This window comes from Microplitis mediator, chromosome 5, assembly GCF_029852145.1.
Source record: "Microplitis mediator isolate UGA2020A chromosome 5, iyMicMedi2.1, whole genome shotgun sequence".
NCBI classification, from domain to species: domain Eukaryota; kingdom Metazoa; phylum Arthropoda; class Insecta; order Hymenoptera; family Braconidae; genus Microplitis; species Microplitis mediator.
Genome location: NC_079973.1, coordinates 4,327,693 through 4,342,006, shown reverse-complemented (window position 1 = coordinate 4,342,006; position 14,314 = coordinate 4,327,693). Strand labels below are relative to the sequence as shown.

The 14,314-nt window shown below is 30.5% G+C and overlaps 2 protein-coding genes across 8 annotated transcripts in view; both read left to right on the top strand.

Annotated features, from left to right (window-relative positions):
- The first annotated feature begins 3,901 nt into the window (after positions 1-3,901).
- On the top strand, positions 3,902-13,193 carry LOC130668211 (uncharacterized). 3 transcript variants are annotated; one of them, XM_057470378.1, is made up of 5 exons: positions 3,902-4,019; positions 4,147-6,085; positions 6,167-6,308; positions 6,665-6,913; positions 7,062-10,312. In XM_057470378.1, the coding sequence occupies exons 2-5, from the start codon at positions 4,212-4,214 to the stop codon at positions 10,014-10,016; spliced, it is 5,220 nt and encodes a 1,739-aa protein (XP_057326361.1). In that variant the 5' UTR covers positions 3,902-4,019; positions 4,147-4,211; the 3' UTR covers positions 10,017-10,312. The 3 variants fall into 3 exon arrangements, with proteins under 3 accessions (XP_057326361.1, XP_057326362.1, XP_057326360.1); XM_057470379.1 differs by adding an exon at positions 10,470-13,193 and having other exon boundaries at positions 3,945-6,085; positions 7,062-7,163; XM_057470377.1 differs by having other exon boundaries at positions 3,959-6,085.
- Positions 13,194-13,555: 362 nt separating this feature from the next.
- LOC130667675 (ATP synthase membrane subunit K, mitochondrial) overlaps positions 13,556-14,314 on the top strand; it is a 55,348-nt gene continuing 54,589 nt past the window's right edge. For 4 of the 5 annotated variants that reach the window (XR_008989872.1, XR_008989871.1, XR_008989869.1 and 1 more), the window contains exons 1-2: positions 13,581-13,742; positions 13,842-14,156. Coding sequence is in view for 1 of the 5 variants with exons in the window: in XM_057469437.1 (XP_057325420.1) it covers positions 13,668-13,742; positions 13,842-13,931 (165 nt within the window). In the remaining 4 variants the exon portion in view is untranslated. Of the gene's footprint in view, positions 13,743-13,841; positions 14,157-14,314 lie in introns of those variants that run through there. The other variant, XM_057469437.1, reaches the window with a different exon arrangement.

Here is a 14,314-nt window from a genome sequence, read left to right as displayed (position 1 = left end):
GAATAGATAAAGAAAATACAAGCAGAATAAAAAAAAAATTCGTGTTTAGATGAATGAAAAATCAGTACGCGCATTTTTTAAAATTTTTAAATTTTAATTAATTTATTTATTTAAAATTTAAAAACTGTCTCGTCTGCTACATTCACACTCATAAATTTTCATGAGTGTGAATGTAGCAGGCATCAGATAATCTATAAATTTTAAATAAATAAATTAATTAATTAAAATAATGAAATTTAAAAACTGCGCGCATTTTTTTTAATTTTTAAATTTTAATTAATTTATTTAATTAAAATTTAAAAACATTCACACTTATAAATTTTTATGAGTGTGAATGCAGCAGACGTCAGACAATCAATAAATTTTAATTAAATAAATTAAAATAATGAAATTTAAAAAATGCGCGCACTAATTTTTTTTTATCTAAATACACATTTTTTAATTTTTATCCTACTCACATTGTATTTATTTATTTGATAATTTAAAAAATTGACAATTGTCAGTTACATTCACACTCTTATGTAGCAGACATCAGACAAATTCAAAATTATTAATAAACAAAAAATAATTGATAAATTAAAAAAAAATGCGCATTTAAAAAAGGCCATTCGGCATCCGAAATGGAAGTAGATTTCTCACTTCAATCAAACCGTTAATATTAAAATTACAAGTATTCTGGTGTCATCTAGCTATCCAAGGGAGATAGTCTTGTTCTTTTTACATAATAATGATAGATGTACCTATTACAACGTTATTTAGAAAAAAATAACACGGAAAACAGGATTTTTTATTCATTAGAAAATTTCAAATTGCCACCATTTCTATAATGCTCAACCGATTTTTATAAATTTTTAAACTTGATCAAGATAATTACCTAAAGAATAAGTATATATAATTTAATAACCACCCATCGAAAATTTTCAAAGATTTAGGGGAGGGTGGGGCAGAGAGGCCCCCCTCCAAAAATGATAATTTTTTTTTTTTTTTTTTGAAACTGTTTTCATCATTAAGAATATATTTCTTTCTCTTGACAATTATTTTTGGTTTTATATTACTCAAAAAAAATTTTTTTAGGTGTCATAAATCGTTCACCCTCGATTAGCTTAATTACTAATTGCTATTTAATGAGAAAAAAAACAATTCTATAGAAATATATATATTTCTTATTTTTCATTATTTTGAACCCAAAAAATGTGTTTTTTAATTTTTTAGATTATAAATAGTTTTACTTTATTTCAAAAATTTATCAACTAAAAAAAAATTTTTATTTTTGAATATTTTTTGAAATCAAATTTGCCTCAGACATAGAGAAACGGCCGAAAAATATGAAAAAATCATTTTTTCAAAAGTTTTGGCTGGTCCATTTCACCCCAGATGTCATGCGTAGGGCTAGAAATGCGCAAACATATCAGATATCTAGTAATTAGTCGATAAAAAAAAAAATTTTTTTGATCAAAATTTTAGGGGGGCCGCTCTGCCCCACCCTCCCTTAAACAATGGTATTATCACCATAACACATGAGTCGATTGTGTGACTTTGAACCCTTATTAAAAGTGGAACAATTATCATAAAACAAAAAATAAAAAAAGGAAAATATAGATTTTTCTATCAGCTATCAAGTTGTTTTTACATAATAAGGATAGATATACACTGATAGAAGGATTTCTTAACATTTAAAAAATATTTCTTAGTATTCAAGAAATCATTTCTTAAACATCATTTTTTTGTATTTAACAAATATTTCTTACTATTTAAGAAACGATTTTTTAATAGTTAAGAAATCATTTCTCAACTATTAAAAATCGTTTCTTAAATAGTAAGAAATCCTTCTATCAGTGTACCCTTTAAAAAGTTATTTACGAAAAAATCTAACGGCAGTAAAATTTTTTAAACCAGTAAATTTACAGCTAGTACTGGTTTTGTAAGTCTCAAATATTTAAGAAACTATTTTTAAAATATTTAAGAAACTTGATTATTTATGTTAGGTCTAAAATTCATGCACAGCTTATGTAGTATCAGTATTTATATCAAATTTTGATATCCCAGTTTAATAAAAATGATTTGAAATGGTTCCAAACAATTTGAAATTATTTAAAAAAATTCGAATTGACTAATATATAAATATACATTTAGCATGGATTAAATTATTTTTCTTAACAAGAAATTTGCTAAAATTATAGTAAATGACTATAATTATGGTCATTATATTGGTACTGTAATTATAGCCATTGTATTTGTAGTGTAATTATACAAATATAGTAAATGACTATAATTATCGTCATTGTATTCGTACTATAAGTATAGTCAATGAAAGCAAATTTTTTCTATCTCATTTAAATAGCATTAAAAGAAAAGATTTAGTGTATTTAAGTCCTCAAAAACTCATTATTCCTTAAGTACCCCCTTTTGCCCTTCCCTCCCCTATGGTACAAATTACAGAATAATACTAATTTTTATTATATAAAAATATAAATATAAAATATACAATATCATATATTCATCAATATAATATAAAAAAAACATACATAATATAATAAACTTTTGAATTAATGGTATTTTTGGAAGAATTATGATAGATTATGGCAAAATTATTTGAAAATTCCACCATGAGAACGAATGCAAAAGATTTCTATGAAATCTACTAAATATTTAAAAATTAATAAGTCTATTTTTTATAAATATTATTTTTTTAATTATTTACTCTATTTATTTATAATTTTAAATTTGTCTGATGTCTACTACATTCACACGTAAATTTTTAAATTTTTTATAATACTGAAGTTAACCGGCGTCTAATAATTTATGAATTTTTTAAAAAACGATAAATTGTAAAAAGAAAAATATTCAAAAAATTGCACCTATAGATTTTTGAATTTTCTCTATGCGCGTTTTTTTATAAGTGTGAGCGTAATTGACAATTTTCAATTGTAAAAATTTTGAAATAAGTAAATTTGATAAAAATCGAATAAAATTAAAAAAAATGCGCATTTATAAAATTTGAAAATGAGTATGTGCATTTTTTAAATTTTTATATTTTTAATTATTTAATTCGTTTATTTGTAATTTGAAATTTGTCTCATCTGCTACATTCACACTCATGAATTTTTATATTTTCACGATGTCGAAGTTAATCGGCGTCTAATAATTTATGAATTTTTTTAAAAACGATAAATTGTAAAAAGAAAAATATTCAAAAAATTGCAGCTATAGATTTTTGAATTTTCCCTATGCGCGTTTTTTTATGAGTGTGAACGTAATTGACAATTTTCAATTTTTAAAATTTTGAAATAAGTAAATTCGATAAAAATCGAATAAAATTAAACAAAATGCGCATTTATAAAATTTGAAAATGAGTATATGCATTTTTTAAATTTTTAATTATTTAATTCGTTTATTTGTAATTTGAAATTTGTCTCATCTGCTACATTCACACTCATGAATTTTTATTTTTTTGGTACTGAATTTGCTGAAAAAAAAATTCAAAAATTTTCAAATGTCTGCTAACTTACGACATTTTTATTATCTGTAAATTTAAAAAAATTTTAAATTAAATATTTAAAAAATAATTTATTAGTTCTATTTAACGCAGCATTAAATAATTTTTGAATATTAAATTCAAATTCAAATAAAACAATAAATTTAAATTTGAATAAATAAATAAATATAAAACCACGTGACTGAAAATTTCAAATTAAAAGTACGAGTTGAGAAGGGGATACCTGATGCTTTGGTAGATAAGAAAAGAACGAACCTAAACAAAACCCTGGCCCCTGATTGGTCGGATACGTTAGCAAACTTAAATCTTCCTCCACCACACAACTACACTTCATATATATATATATATATATATATATATATATATATATACATGTATAGCCAATGCTTTACATTGTCCTTTGTTTGCTGTACCAGTAGTTTGAATGTGTGGGGGCTGCAGCACTAACACTTAAAAGGAACCTCAGAGCCGGCAGATCTTCAATTCAGTGCGACTGCTGATGGTAGCAGCCTCGTCTCTTTTAGTGAGTTTGAATTTTAAATAAATAACTCAGTACTTTCGTTTGATATTAATTTTTAAAAAATTAAATTGTGATTTAACTAAACGTTAAATATTTACGTGTGAAAATATTTAAAGTGAATATTTTGTAGGTGACGCAAGATAAGTTTTACTTGGAAGACAAGTATTAAATATTTAAAAATTTAATTTTATTCTTATGGAGCATTTTATTATAATGAGTCATCAGCAAGAACTTAAAGACGTGACTACAGTGATAACATCAATCTTAACAGCTAAAAAACCTCCGCGTGGAATTCCTCTGGTAAACCTCGACCAGGATTACTACGAATTTGAAAGCCAGCGCATTCCGTATCGTCGGTTGGGTTTTTCTTCACTAGTCGACTTTATCAAAACCATACCGGAGGTGGAAATTTACGAACGTGGTACCAGCCATTTTATAAACTTCCTTGGCAAGAATTCGACGCGACATATCAGTGATCTCGTTGCTAAACAAAGGAATCCTTCATTCAAAAACCGAAGTCGGTCAGTGAACACGCGAAAAACAGCGCCAGCGATGTACCGTCCACGTGATTCTTCATCCTCATCATCATCAATTGATCCAAAAGTAACTAGTTATATTTCTTCTATTATTTATAATCATCCTTATGGCATGAAAGAGTCAGAGTTAATTCAAAAATTGCTGCACAAGCGGCCATATTTAACTCTAAGTTCGTATCAATGTAAAGAACATCTGAGAATTCTTGATCGTGAAGTTGTAATTAGAGATGATTTGATTTATCCGAAAAATTCGTCATCTATTCCACGTGAATCGTCATCATTTGCTGCAAGACCCAGCAGATCTCAATCAGTAGCACCCAAGAGACATTTTAATAATAATAATAATAATAATGGTCATAGTAATGGGGAGTATTATGATAGAAGATCTGAAGAAACCAACGGCAACTACTGGGGCAGAAGTTACGATAATCACAGGTATGCAGAACATAATTACAGTAACACTAATGGCAATTACGCGCTTAATTACCAAGATAATTACGGTAATGCTGGCAATGATAGGAGAGAAAACCAAAGTCACCAAAGTAGTGTCTTATCAAATAATTTTAAAGTCGCTGGTATTGATTCTGATGAACATTACGAGGCTGATGATCTTGGTTTCGATGAAGAGACCGAGTACGCGGGTGCTAGTGCACCGGCTGCGAATGGAATACAAGGATACGGTGACTCTAATGGATACAATTATGATTATGAAGTGCAAGATATGCAAAATGGAGACTCTCGTCATAATGGAGGTAACATTGTTGAGCAGGTACCAAGTTACGGTAACCTGGACAAGTTTGAAGACAAAAAGAAGGTCAATTTTGAAGCAGATCATCGTCAGCTGGAATTCATCGGTGCTGATGATGGTGCTGGTGCTGGTGATGTTGCTGCTGCTGGTGATGTTGCTGGTGCTGTAGTTGAGGTGGACAGAAAAGAAGCTCTTTTTAAGAAGAACAAAGAATATATTGCGCAGACAATTTCCAAGCGCACGGTGTTGCGGTTGGAGAAACTTTTGGAGAACAATCCGAATGGTATCTGGTGTATTGATTTGCCGAAGTTGTACACAGAAGACTATAAACTGACGCTGGAATGGGAAGACTTTGGGTTCCAACGTCTCTCTGACTTTGTATCGCATTTGCCGAAGATCTTTAAAATGGTGGGACCATATCGCAACGGGGATTACCGTCTGTTTGATGCTAGAAAACCACTACCTGATGATGAATTCCAGAGACAGCAGAAACCAACGATGGCTTCGCTTTATAACATCTACGGCGATAATGATAATGATGATGCGTTGCCGAAAACTATTTCGCTTGAAACTAAACAGGCGCTCTGTCCTGATAATGTACTTGGGATCAATGAAACAGTCGGTCATATATCTGTCACGAGATTTGAACCAGATATAGACGCTAATGGAGAACCATCAATGAAGAATATTGAAGTCAATGTCGTTGAAGCTTTTACTCCTTCATTTTTCTGGGTACAACTCGCTAGAAATAAGCCGAAATTTGAACAAATGATGGAAGATTTGGGGTAAATATTATTCTTTACTTTTATTTATTGTCTCAAATAATAATAATTTGTAATTTTATTAATTAATAAATCATTTTACAGGAACTTTTACGATGAAAACAGTTTGAGATATAGAATTCCTCCGATTGTTATTGAAAGAGGATTAAATATTGCGTGCCAATTTTTCGGAAAGTGGCATCGTGGGATAATTAAAAGTATCACGCCAACAGGTTCACGAGTTACTGTAAGTAATGACTCAATTTTTTTTTTTTATTACTTGTAATAATTGTATGCTGATATATTACACACCTAGGGGGAAGTAGGACATTCCAACCCGGGTGTATAATCGCCCGTGGTGGCAAATACGCGAATTGGAACCTTCCTCTATGCTGTGTTTATAATTTTTCACCAGATCTGTACCTTAAAGTTTAAATTTCTGCCTCTGTTTAAGAGAAAAATCGCGCATGCGCTAATTTTGATGATTCCCCCCCTCTAGATGACTTTCTTCTCTCTAAATAGGGCAGGAATTTAAACTTTTAGTGCAGAAATGATGAAAAATGACGAAATTAAATGATTATAATAATAACAATTGTTTAATAGGTGATGTTTTATGACTTCGGAACTATAAAATCATATCGTCCAGAAGAAGTTTACTTTTTACACCGGCGCTTTGGAGTCATGGATGCTCAAGCCATTCCATGTGGTTTGTGTTACATACAACCAAGAAAACGCAACTCTGGTTCTCATGACGGTCAAAGTAATGAATGGCCCAAGGATGCACGCGATCAGTTTCTTCATATGGCATTCAAATGTGAAATGTGGGCGACTATAGTCAAAGTTGATGTTGATGTAAGTATTTATTTATTAATTTATTTATTTACTGTCCATGATTATCCTCATTTATCCTCAGTAAATGATTCAAGTTTCGTACTTGCAAGTATTAAATTTCTTATTCATTATTTTAAATATTAATCATTTAAATTTTATGTTTATTTAGAATAATTCCATGCAGATTGGTCTGACTGACACATCAGGAGACGAAGATCTTCACATCGCAGATTACTTAATACACAAAAAATTCGCCGAAAAATCCAACACGGTTCGTATTACTACCAGAAACTTTCATTACATCCACTCTAAAAGATCTTCTATAGCATGGAAGCAAAAATATCTGAGTTCACTAGCTAATTCTCGCTTAACTAAAATGAATCATTTAAAATCTAGTAATAAATTTTTGCCCGCGAATCAAAAAGCCAATCAAAGTCCTTTACAAAATTCAAATCAAGACACGCAGCGTCACGGCGAAGCTCTATCGCCCTCAATGTTGCGTGAAATTGCAAAATCTAAAGTCAAAAATTCAAAGCCAGTGGAATTGCCACCACCTCCAATAGTTTTAAATTACGCGCCAACGCCGACTATTCATTTACTTCCTCTAGGTTCATCTCATGATAAAGTTAACTTATGGTTTGAGTTGAACAATGAATTGAACAATGATTCAGATGCTGGAGGTTCTGCTAAATCAGGCGACCACAGCTTCGAAGCATCCAGACTCAAAAAAGTCACAAAGTCTGATAATAATTTTACGGAATCAAAACTCCAGCGTGTGCCGAAGGCATTCAAACTTGAAGATATTTTTAAGATGTCAGAACATCGAATTACTTCTGAGCCACATCGTGATCCTGAGACTTCTAAAGCTCAGTATATTTCTGGTTCATCTAAAAATCTTTCATTGCCGAAAGTGTCATCAAGTGAAGATCATAAATCAGTTGGTTCTAAGAGATTATCAAATTTAATTAACGTTCTTGATAAAAATGAAAAAATTCCAGTCTCTAGAACTTTCAGCAGTCCACTGACACGACACAGGCAGGAAGAACCTGACTGGAAAAATAGACACTTGAATAAAAATGATGATTACTCAGCATCATCTAAATCACTGACTAGTTCCGATGAAAGTTCAAATAAAAATCGTCCATCAACTCTTTCTAATCAAGGAGTATCTCAATTATTAACCGCTTTCGGCGGTGATGATGATGACAAAGATGATCAAGTTCCAGAATCTGGTACTTTCGGTAGCCCATTGGGAGGCCATGGACGAGAAGAACCCATCGATTGGAACGCGGTTAGACAAATGGTGAATAAAGATGACGTTAAAGTTCAAGCAAAGTCTGAACCGGTAAAAGAAAAAATTTTACCAGCAACTGCGAACCGTAAAAGCCAGCCTGCAATAAATAAATCATATTTAAATGACAAAGCGCACAATTATTTTGATAACTTCTATGAGTCTTGTGTTGCTTCGAAATTTACCAACGGAAATCCAATACTGTCATGGGAAAGTGAAGATGAGATAAAATATACTGGGGTAATTACTCCGATGGTGCGGCAAACTCTGAATACAATTAACAAGAATTCTGATTCTGTTAAAGTAACTGTGCCAGTTAATTTGCGGCGATTAATTGAAAAGTCATCCAACAGCAGCTCTGAGGAAACGTCTTCCGATAGCAAAACCAGCGGGTGGAATTCACCTTCTGAGAGACGAATTTCTCAACCAATTAAAATGAATGACGTGATTGATAATAAAAGCGACAGTGACTCTCTGTCATCTGAGTCTACAAAACAACTTACGACAATTCATAAATTATTAAAGGCGCGTCATTTGAATAAAATTAATAAAACTTGTGAAGATGATAAACCAAAAGATGATAACGATAACAGTAAAGAAATAAATGATACGTCTGTTGAATGTCAACCAGAAGAAAAGAAGAAAGTATTAATTGAAGAGCTGCCGTCTCCAAAATCGTCTCCAAAATCATCTCGCATTGACCAGAAGAAAAATGTCAATTCTATTTATTACGCATCTGCAAGAATCAGTTTATGTAAAAAAATAAACCGTCTGCAAGATGCGGAATCTTCTGATTCGGATGACGTCGATCTCGATTCTGATGATTCTTCATTCTATGAAAAAGATGATGGAGAAAAAAAAACTTCGGTCAATGACAACGATGACTCTGAAGAAATAGATGACAAAAATGATAGAGATGAAGAAAAATTGAATGGGAAATTAGACTCTGAAGAAATAGATGACAAAAATTATCAAGTTGATGAAAATATTGATGAAGAAAAATTGAATGGGAAATTAGACTTTGAAGAAATAGATGACAAAAATTATCAAGTTGATGAAAATATTGATGAAGAAAAATTGGATGGGAAATTAGACTCTGAAAAAAATAGTACGGACGATAAGAACGATGTTGACTTGGACAAAAATGATACTGATAATGATAACCAGAATGTAGATGAAGGTATGGATCCATCAGCTGGAAATGAACTACAAATTTGTACAAGTGCTCCAATTCCGCGGTTTAATGATGTTGATGTGGATTCAGATGATAGCGACTTGGGTATTCATTTGCCGCTAGATTTTCTTGCTCATTTTTTCGGTGTCCAATTACCCCCCCAAGCAGGTATTGCAAACTCGTCAGCAGACACTGAAACTGACATTGATAGTAGATCTGAAGACGAGGGTGTCAAAATCGATGAAATAAATTGTGATGACGAGAAACCACATTCGAGTTCAAGTACTGAGAGTAGTTTGGATATTTCTAGTGCTCGTGGTGCCAATCAATCAGTTTCCTCTCAAGTTGAAACAGATTCTGAATCTCCACAAATAGATCCAAGAGCTGGTATTAAAAAACAATTTGCAAAAGTTTCAAATCAATTGGAACCAAAAAAGAAATTTGAGTCTAAAAAAGATGATGAAGAAACTACTGTACGATCTACAGTTGAAAGCGATTTCCGTGATACTGATGAGGAAAAAATAAAAAAAACTCAAGGCTACAAATTGAAATGTTCATTAGTAAATGAAGTTAAAAAATCCGGTCTTCTTGAGTCTCCGAAATTTGTGAAAAATTGCGAACTGAAGTTTAACGCTGACGAATTTTTGGACATCGATTAATTATCTATCGTTTTAATAAATTAACATTTTTTTTTATTTTTCATTTAAATAACAGACTTTTTTTTTATTAACAAGTTCAAGTAACGACATAATTACAATTAAAATATTTTTTGTTTCTTTTTCTTTTCTTTAATATGATGACTAATTAATTTTTTTATTTTTCTGCTTTGATTCATTAAAGTTGAGCGAGTATAGGAATAACTTTTGTTTATTATTTTAGGAAGACACAAACTTGTTAAATTAAAAATAACTGCTGTTTAAAAAAAATTAATTAATTAATAAGTAAATCAACTTCCATTCTTTTTCAATTTTTCCATTAATGTAAAATTATAATTCAATTATTATTATTTATGGTTTATAATTATTTATAGATTAATCAGCATTTATGAGAAATAAATGTCTAGAAAATATAAATTATTGTGTTAATACTTATTAACTTCCCTACTTTTTCAGGATCTCGTGATTAATCCAAGCGATTTGAGTTTGTATGTGGAAGATTACGGAGACAATTATACTTCAGATGACCCAGAAGAGCAGCCGGCCGTTAATTTGAATTCACCGACTGTTTATAATATGCCTGCTGCTCAACCGTCACTCGAAAACTCAAATGCTGTTTTTAGTTCTTCCCAAATATCTAGTATCAGTACGCAAACGGCGTTCAATTGGGATTCATTTAGCGAAAAAATTACCCAAGTTCTTGAGCATTACGACCAATCAGTAAACGGAGTCTACGTATCTCTAGCTGCCAGTGACTGGGAATCCACGGCAGTAAAACTTATCAAGAACAGTCTGCATAAAGTCTACGTGAAATTAATGTACGACGCAATTCATCCAGAAGCCAGCAGTGCGACACCATCGCAGATACTCCACCACCCGACAGATTACTCTGCAGCAGCGAATCATTCTGTGTCCTATACTGAAAGTGATGTTACGCTAACAAACGGCAATCAAACTGCCAATGATGTCTTTGCTGAGTCTCTTTCTGTACCAGATACCAAGACTTTACCAGATAATATTAATGGGGACAAACCAACACCTCGTGTTCTATTGGAAGATTCAATCCGCCGAGCTGGTGAGAAATTTTTTACTAACTTTCCAACGAAAGAATCACAAGAGGAAGAATATAACTCTTTTGTTGATGACTTCAATGATACTAATCCATTCAAAAGTGTTTTAGTTCCGACCGAAACTCAAGACTCCCAAGTTCCACCGCCTTTACCACCGAGATCCAAAAAGACTGAAGTTTACAGCGGACCTGCAGTTACAGAAGTCTACAGCGCACCCCCGGTAATGTATGATATTCCAGAAGATGATTCGGTACAGACTACAAGTGCTACTGAGTACCTGGACGATGGATATTTTGAAGATGAAATGGCATCGTTCTACTCCAAGATTGAAAAAGTTGAGCCTGCTGTTGATTCAAACGCTCCGGTACCAGTTTACAATGATATTGTTCTCAATCCAGTAGCTGTGGACAATGAGAAGAAGTATCCTGAGAACTGGGAAAACAATTCATGTCAGCCGTCAGATGCTAGAGTAGACCATGTAAATTCTAGTCAGATTACTCCCGCCGATAGCTTTGATAATAAAGATACATCACAGTCATCAAACAGAGAATCCAAAGTTGATGATCAATCGATTACTGATGATGGTAACAAAGATAAAATAATTGATACGTTGAATTCTGCAGCTTTTGACAATAATTCGTACAGGGATGAAATTATTTTTAATACAGTAATATTATCTTCGGGTACTATGGATATTTATTACTTTGACAAAACTGGGTGGATATTAATCGATCAGTACAGATCAGCATTCACTGTTTATGATGACAGCAAATTGATATTGACTATTATTAAAATGAAATCTACAAATATACCGATCAAGGAAGTAACTAAAATAAGTCACCCAGAGATATTTGAACAGTTTAGAAAGTCAGAGGAAAAGTTTTATGATGATAATAATTATGATTTTGAAGTTTTGTATCTTATACCCGTCAATTACGTTATCAAGTTATCGCATAAACTTCATGTTGTGTCTAAAGTAGAAATCGAAAAGGTTAAAAATCATGATTACGACTATCAATTATCAGTCGCGATGTCTGATATCCACAGATTGATATCAAGTAATGAACATTTTATTAATAGTTTGACACAAAATTATTATTGAACAATTGAGTACTCGTTAGTATATTAAGGGGATTCTCAGATAGTGTCCCCATTTTTTTAAATATTCAATGAACCAGACCTGTCTGAAGTCGAAATTTTATCAATTCAGAGCAGTCTCTGATATTAACCTCATTTTTTTTTAAATATTCAATGACTTTCATTGGTAATGACATTAAAATTTTGATAATCAATTAAAAAAAAGTTGCATTGATTGAAAAAAGGCAGCGCAGTTACAATTTCACTGACAGATTTTTGAAAAAAATTACAGTTGATATCAATTAGGAGTTTAACGAAATTTGGAAAATAAATTTCCATAAAATCATGTCATTGTAATTTTGAGTATCAAGTTTTTTAGACTAAAATTTATTTACTAAATTTTGTTCAACTTCTAATTGATAAGAACTGTAAATAATTTTTTTTTAATCTATATCTCGGTGGAATTGTAACTGCGTTCTCTTTTTTTCAATTAAAGCTCTACCTTTTTTTAAATTAATTATCAAAATTTTAAGCGGTCACTACAATTGAAAGTCATTGAATAATTTAAAAAATTGGGTGTCAATGTCTGAGACTGCCCTTAATTGATAAAACTTAGATGTTTATGACAGTTGTCATTGGATATTTTTAAAAAGTGGCGGGCACTGTCTGAGAATGCCCTTGATACCAAGATCTTTGTACTCGAGCATTAATTTCTCATATTAAACAATTATTGTTTTTTTTCTACGTTATTTTTTTAAAGAAACGATCACAATACTCAACTATACACTGTATTTAAGATATTACTAATTATAGTTATTTTTTTAGTTTAGTAACTAATTACTAATTATTGATTAAGGAGTTAAATGTCTTGATGACAAACTTAGTAATAAGAAAAACAAAATAATTATTTGTTGAGCAAATAATTATGTGCTGGTATTTCGATACTTATATATTTATATATATTTCGATACTTATATATTTATATATATTTCAATACTATGACAAGTTTCAGTACAATTATTTAAAACTTTTTATATTATAATTACAAGTATTATAAATTTTTGACTCATCACATTCCTATATATTTAAGTAGTGAATAAGAATACGATATATATGTAAAATTTTTTCTATTTAATAAAAATTTAAGTTCATTTGATAATTTCAATTGTTTTATTTATTTAGCATCAGCCATTTTTAAAAAAAATTAATTTCATTTAAATTTAAAAATTCAAAATTTATTTCATTTAAATTTAAAATTCAAAATTTATTTCATTTAAATTCAAAAATTTAATATTTATTTCGTTTAAATTTAAAAATTAAAAATTTTAATTTACGCGCTCAATAAATGTGGCCAGTAGCTAGCGACCTCTTTTAAAAGTAAAATCGATTGGAAAATAATTTTACATTCGGGTAATTGGCTATTGTGGGAGAGCTCTCACAGTCAACTACATAAATTTAAACGAAATTAATACGTAAAATAAATTTCTGAGATAAATAATATAAAAAAATGGCTCACGAAGGCGAAAAATTTACTGGTATTTATAAATACTTCAACAGTACTACGGATTTTGGCAGAGCAAACGTAAGTAAACCCAAAATAGCGATCATAACCTCACATTTTATCATGTAATAATTAAAAGTAAAAAAAAAAATTTATTTATTTAAATTTATTTATCTATAGACCTCCAAATTGACGCTCAGTGTTCTGGGATTGATAATTGCTTACAATCTCCTTAAACCAAAGAAACAAAAAACTCAACCAAGTGCTTAGATGGAGATCTGTCATGCAAAATGTAGCACGCAAGAATATAACTTATGTAACAACAGTTTATTCTTTTCTGGTCTACTATAATTTTTTTGTTAAAAAAAAAATTGCGCCTCTAAAAATGTTAAATAAAAAAAATAGATAAGATAAATTACTTATCTACAATTATAATTACCTGGCTCCTTGATAATCCTGCACACAAATCCTATTTATTTGAAATTATCAGCATCGGTGAGTAATTCAATGAATTAATTTTTTTTAAAATTTAGTCAATCAAATTTATAATGATTTCTGAAAAAAAAAGTGACATTTGGCCATACCCGGAAGTTAAAAGTAGATTTCTTATTTAAATCAATTAAAAGTGAAGTTATAAAATCATTAATTAGAAA

Bases quoted from the DNA above. Each gene is read 5' to 3' on its own strand.
- LOC130668211 (XM_057470378.1), top strand. From the start codon at position 4,212: ATGGAGCATTTTATTATAATGAGTCATCAGCAAGAACTTAAAGACGTG. The intron at 6,086-6,166 runs GTAAATATTATT...ATCATTTTACAG, and splicing joins CAAATGATGGAAGATTTGGG to GAACTTTTACGATGAAAACA. The intron at 6,914-7,061 runs GTAAGTATTTAT...ATGTTTATTTAG, and splicing joins TAGTCAAAGTTGATGTTGAT to AATAATTCCATGCAGATTGG.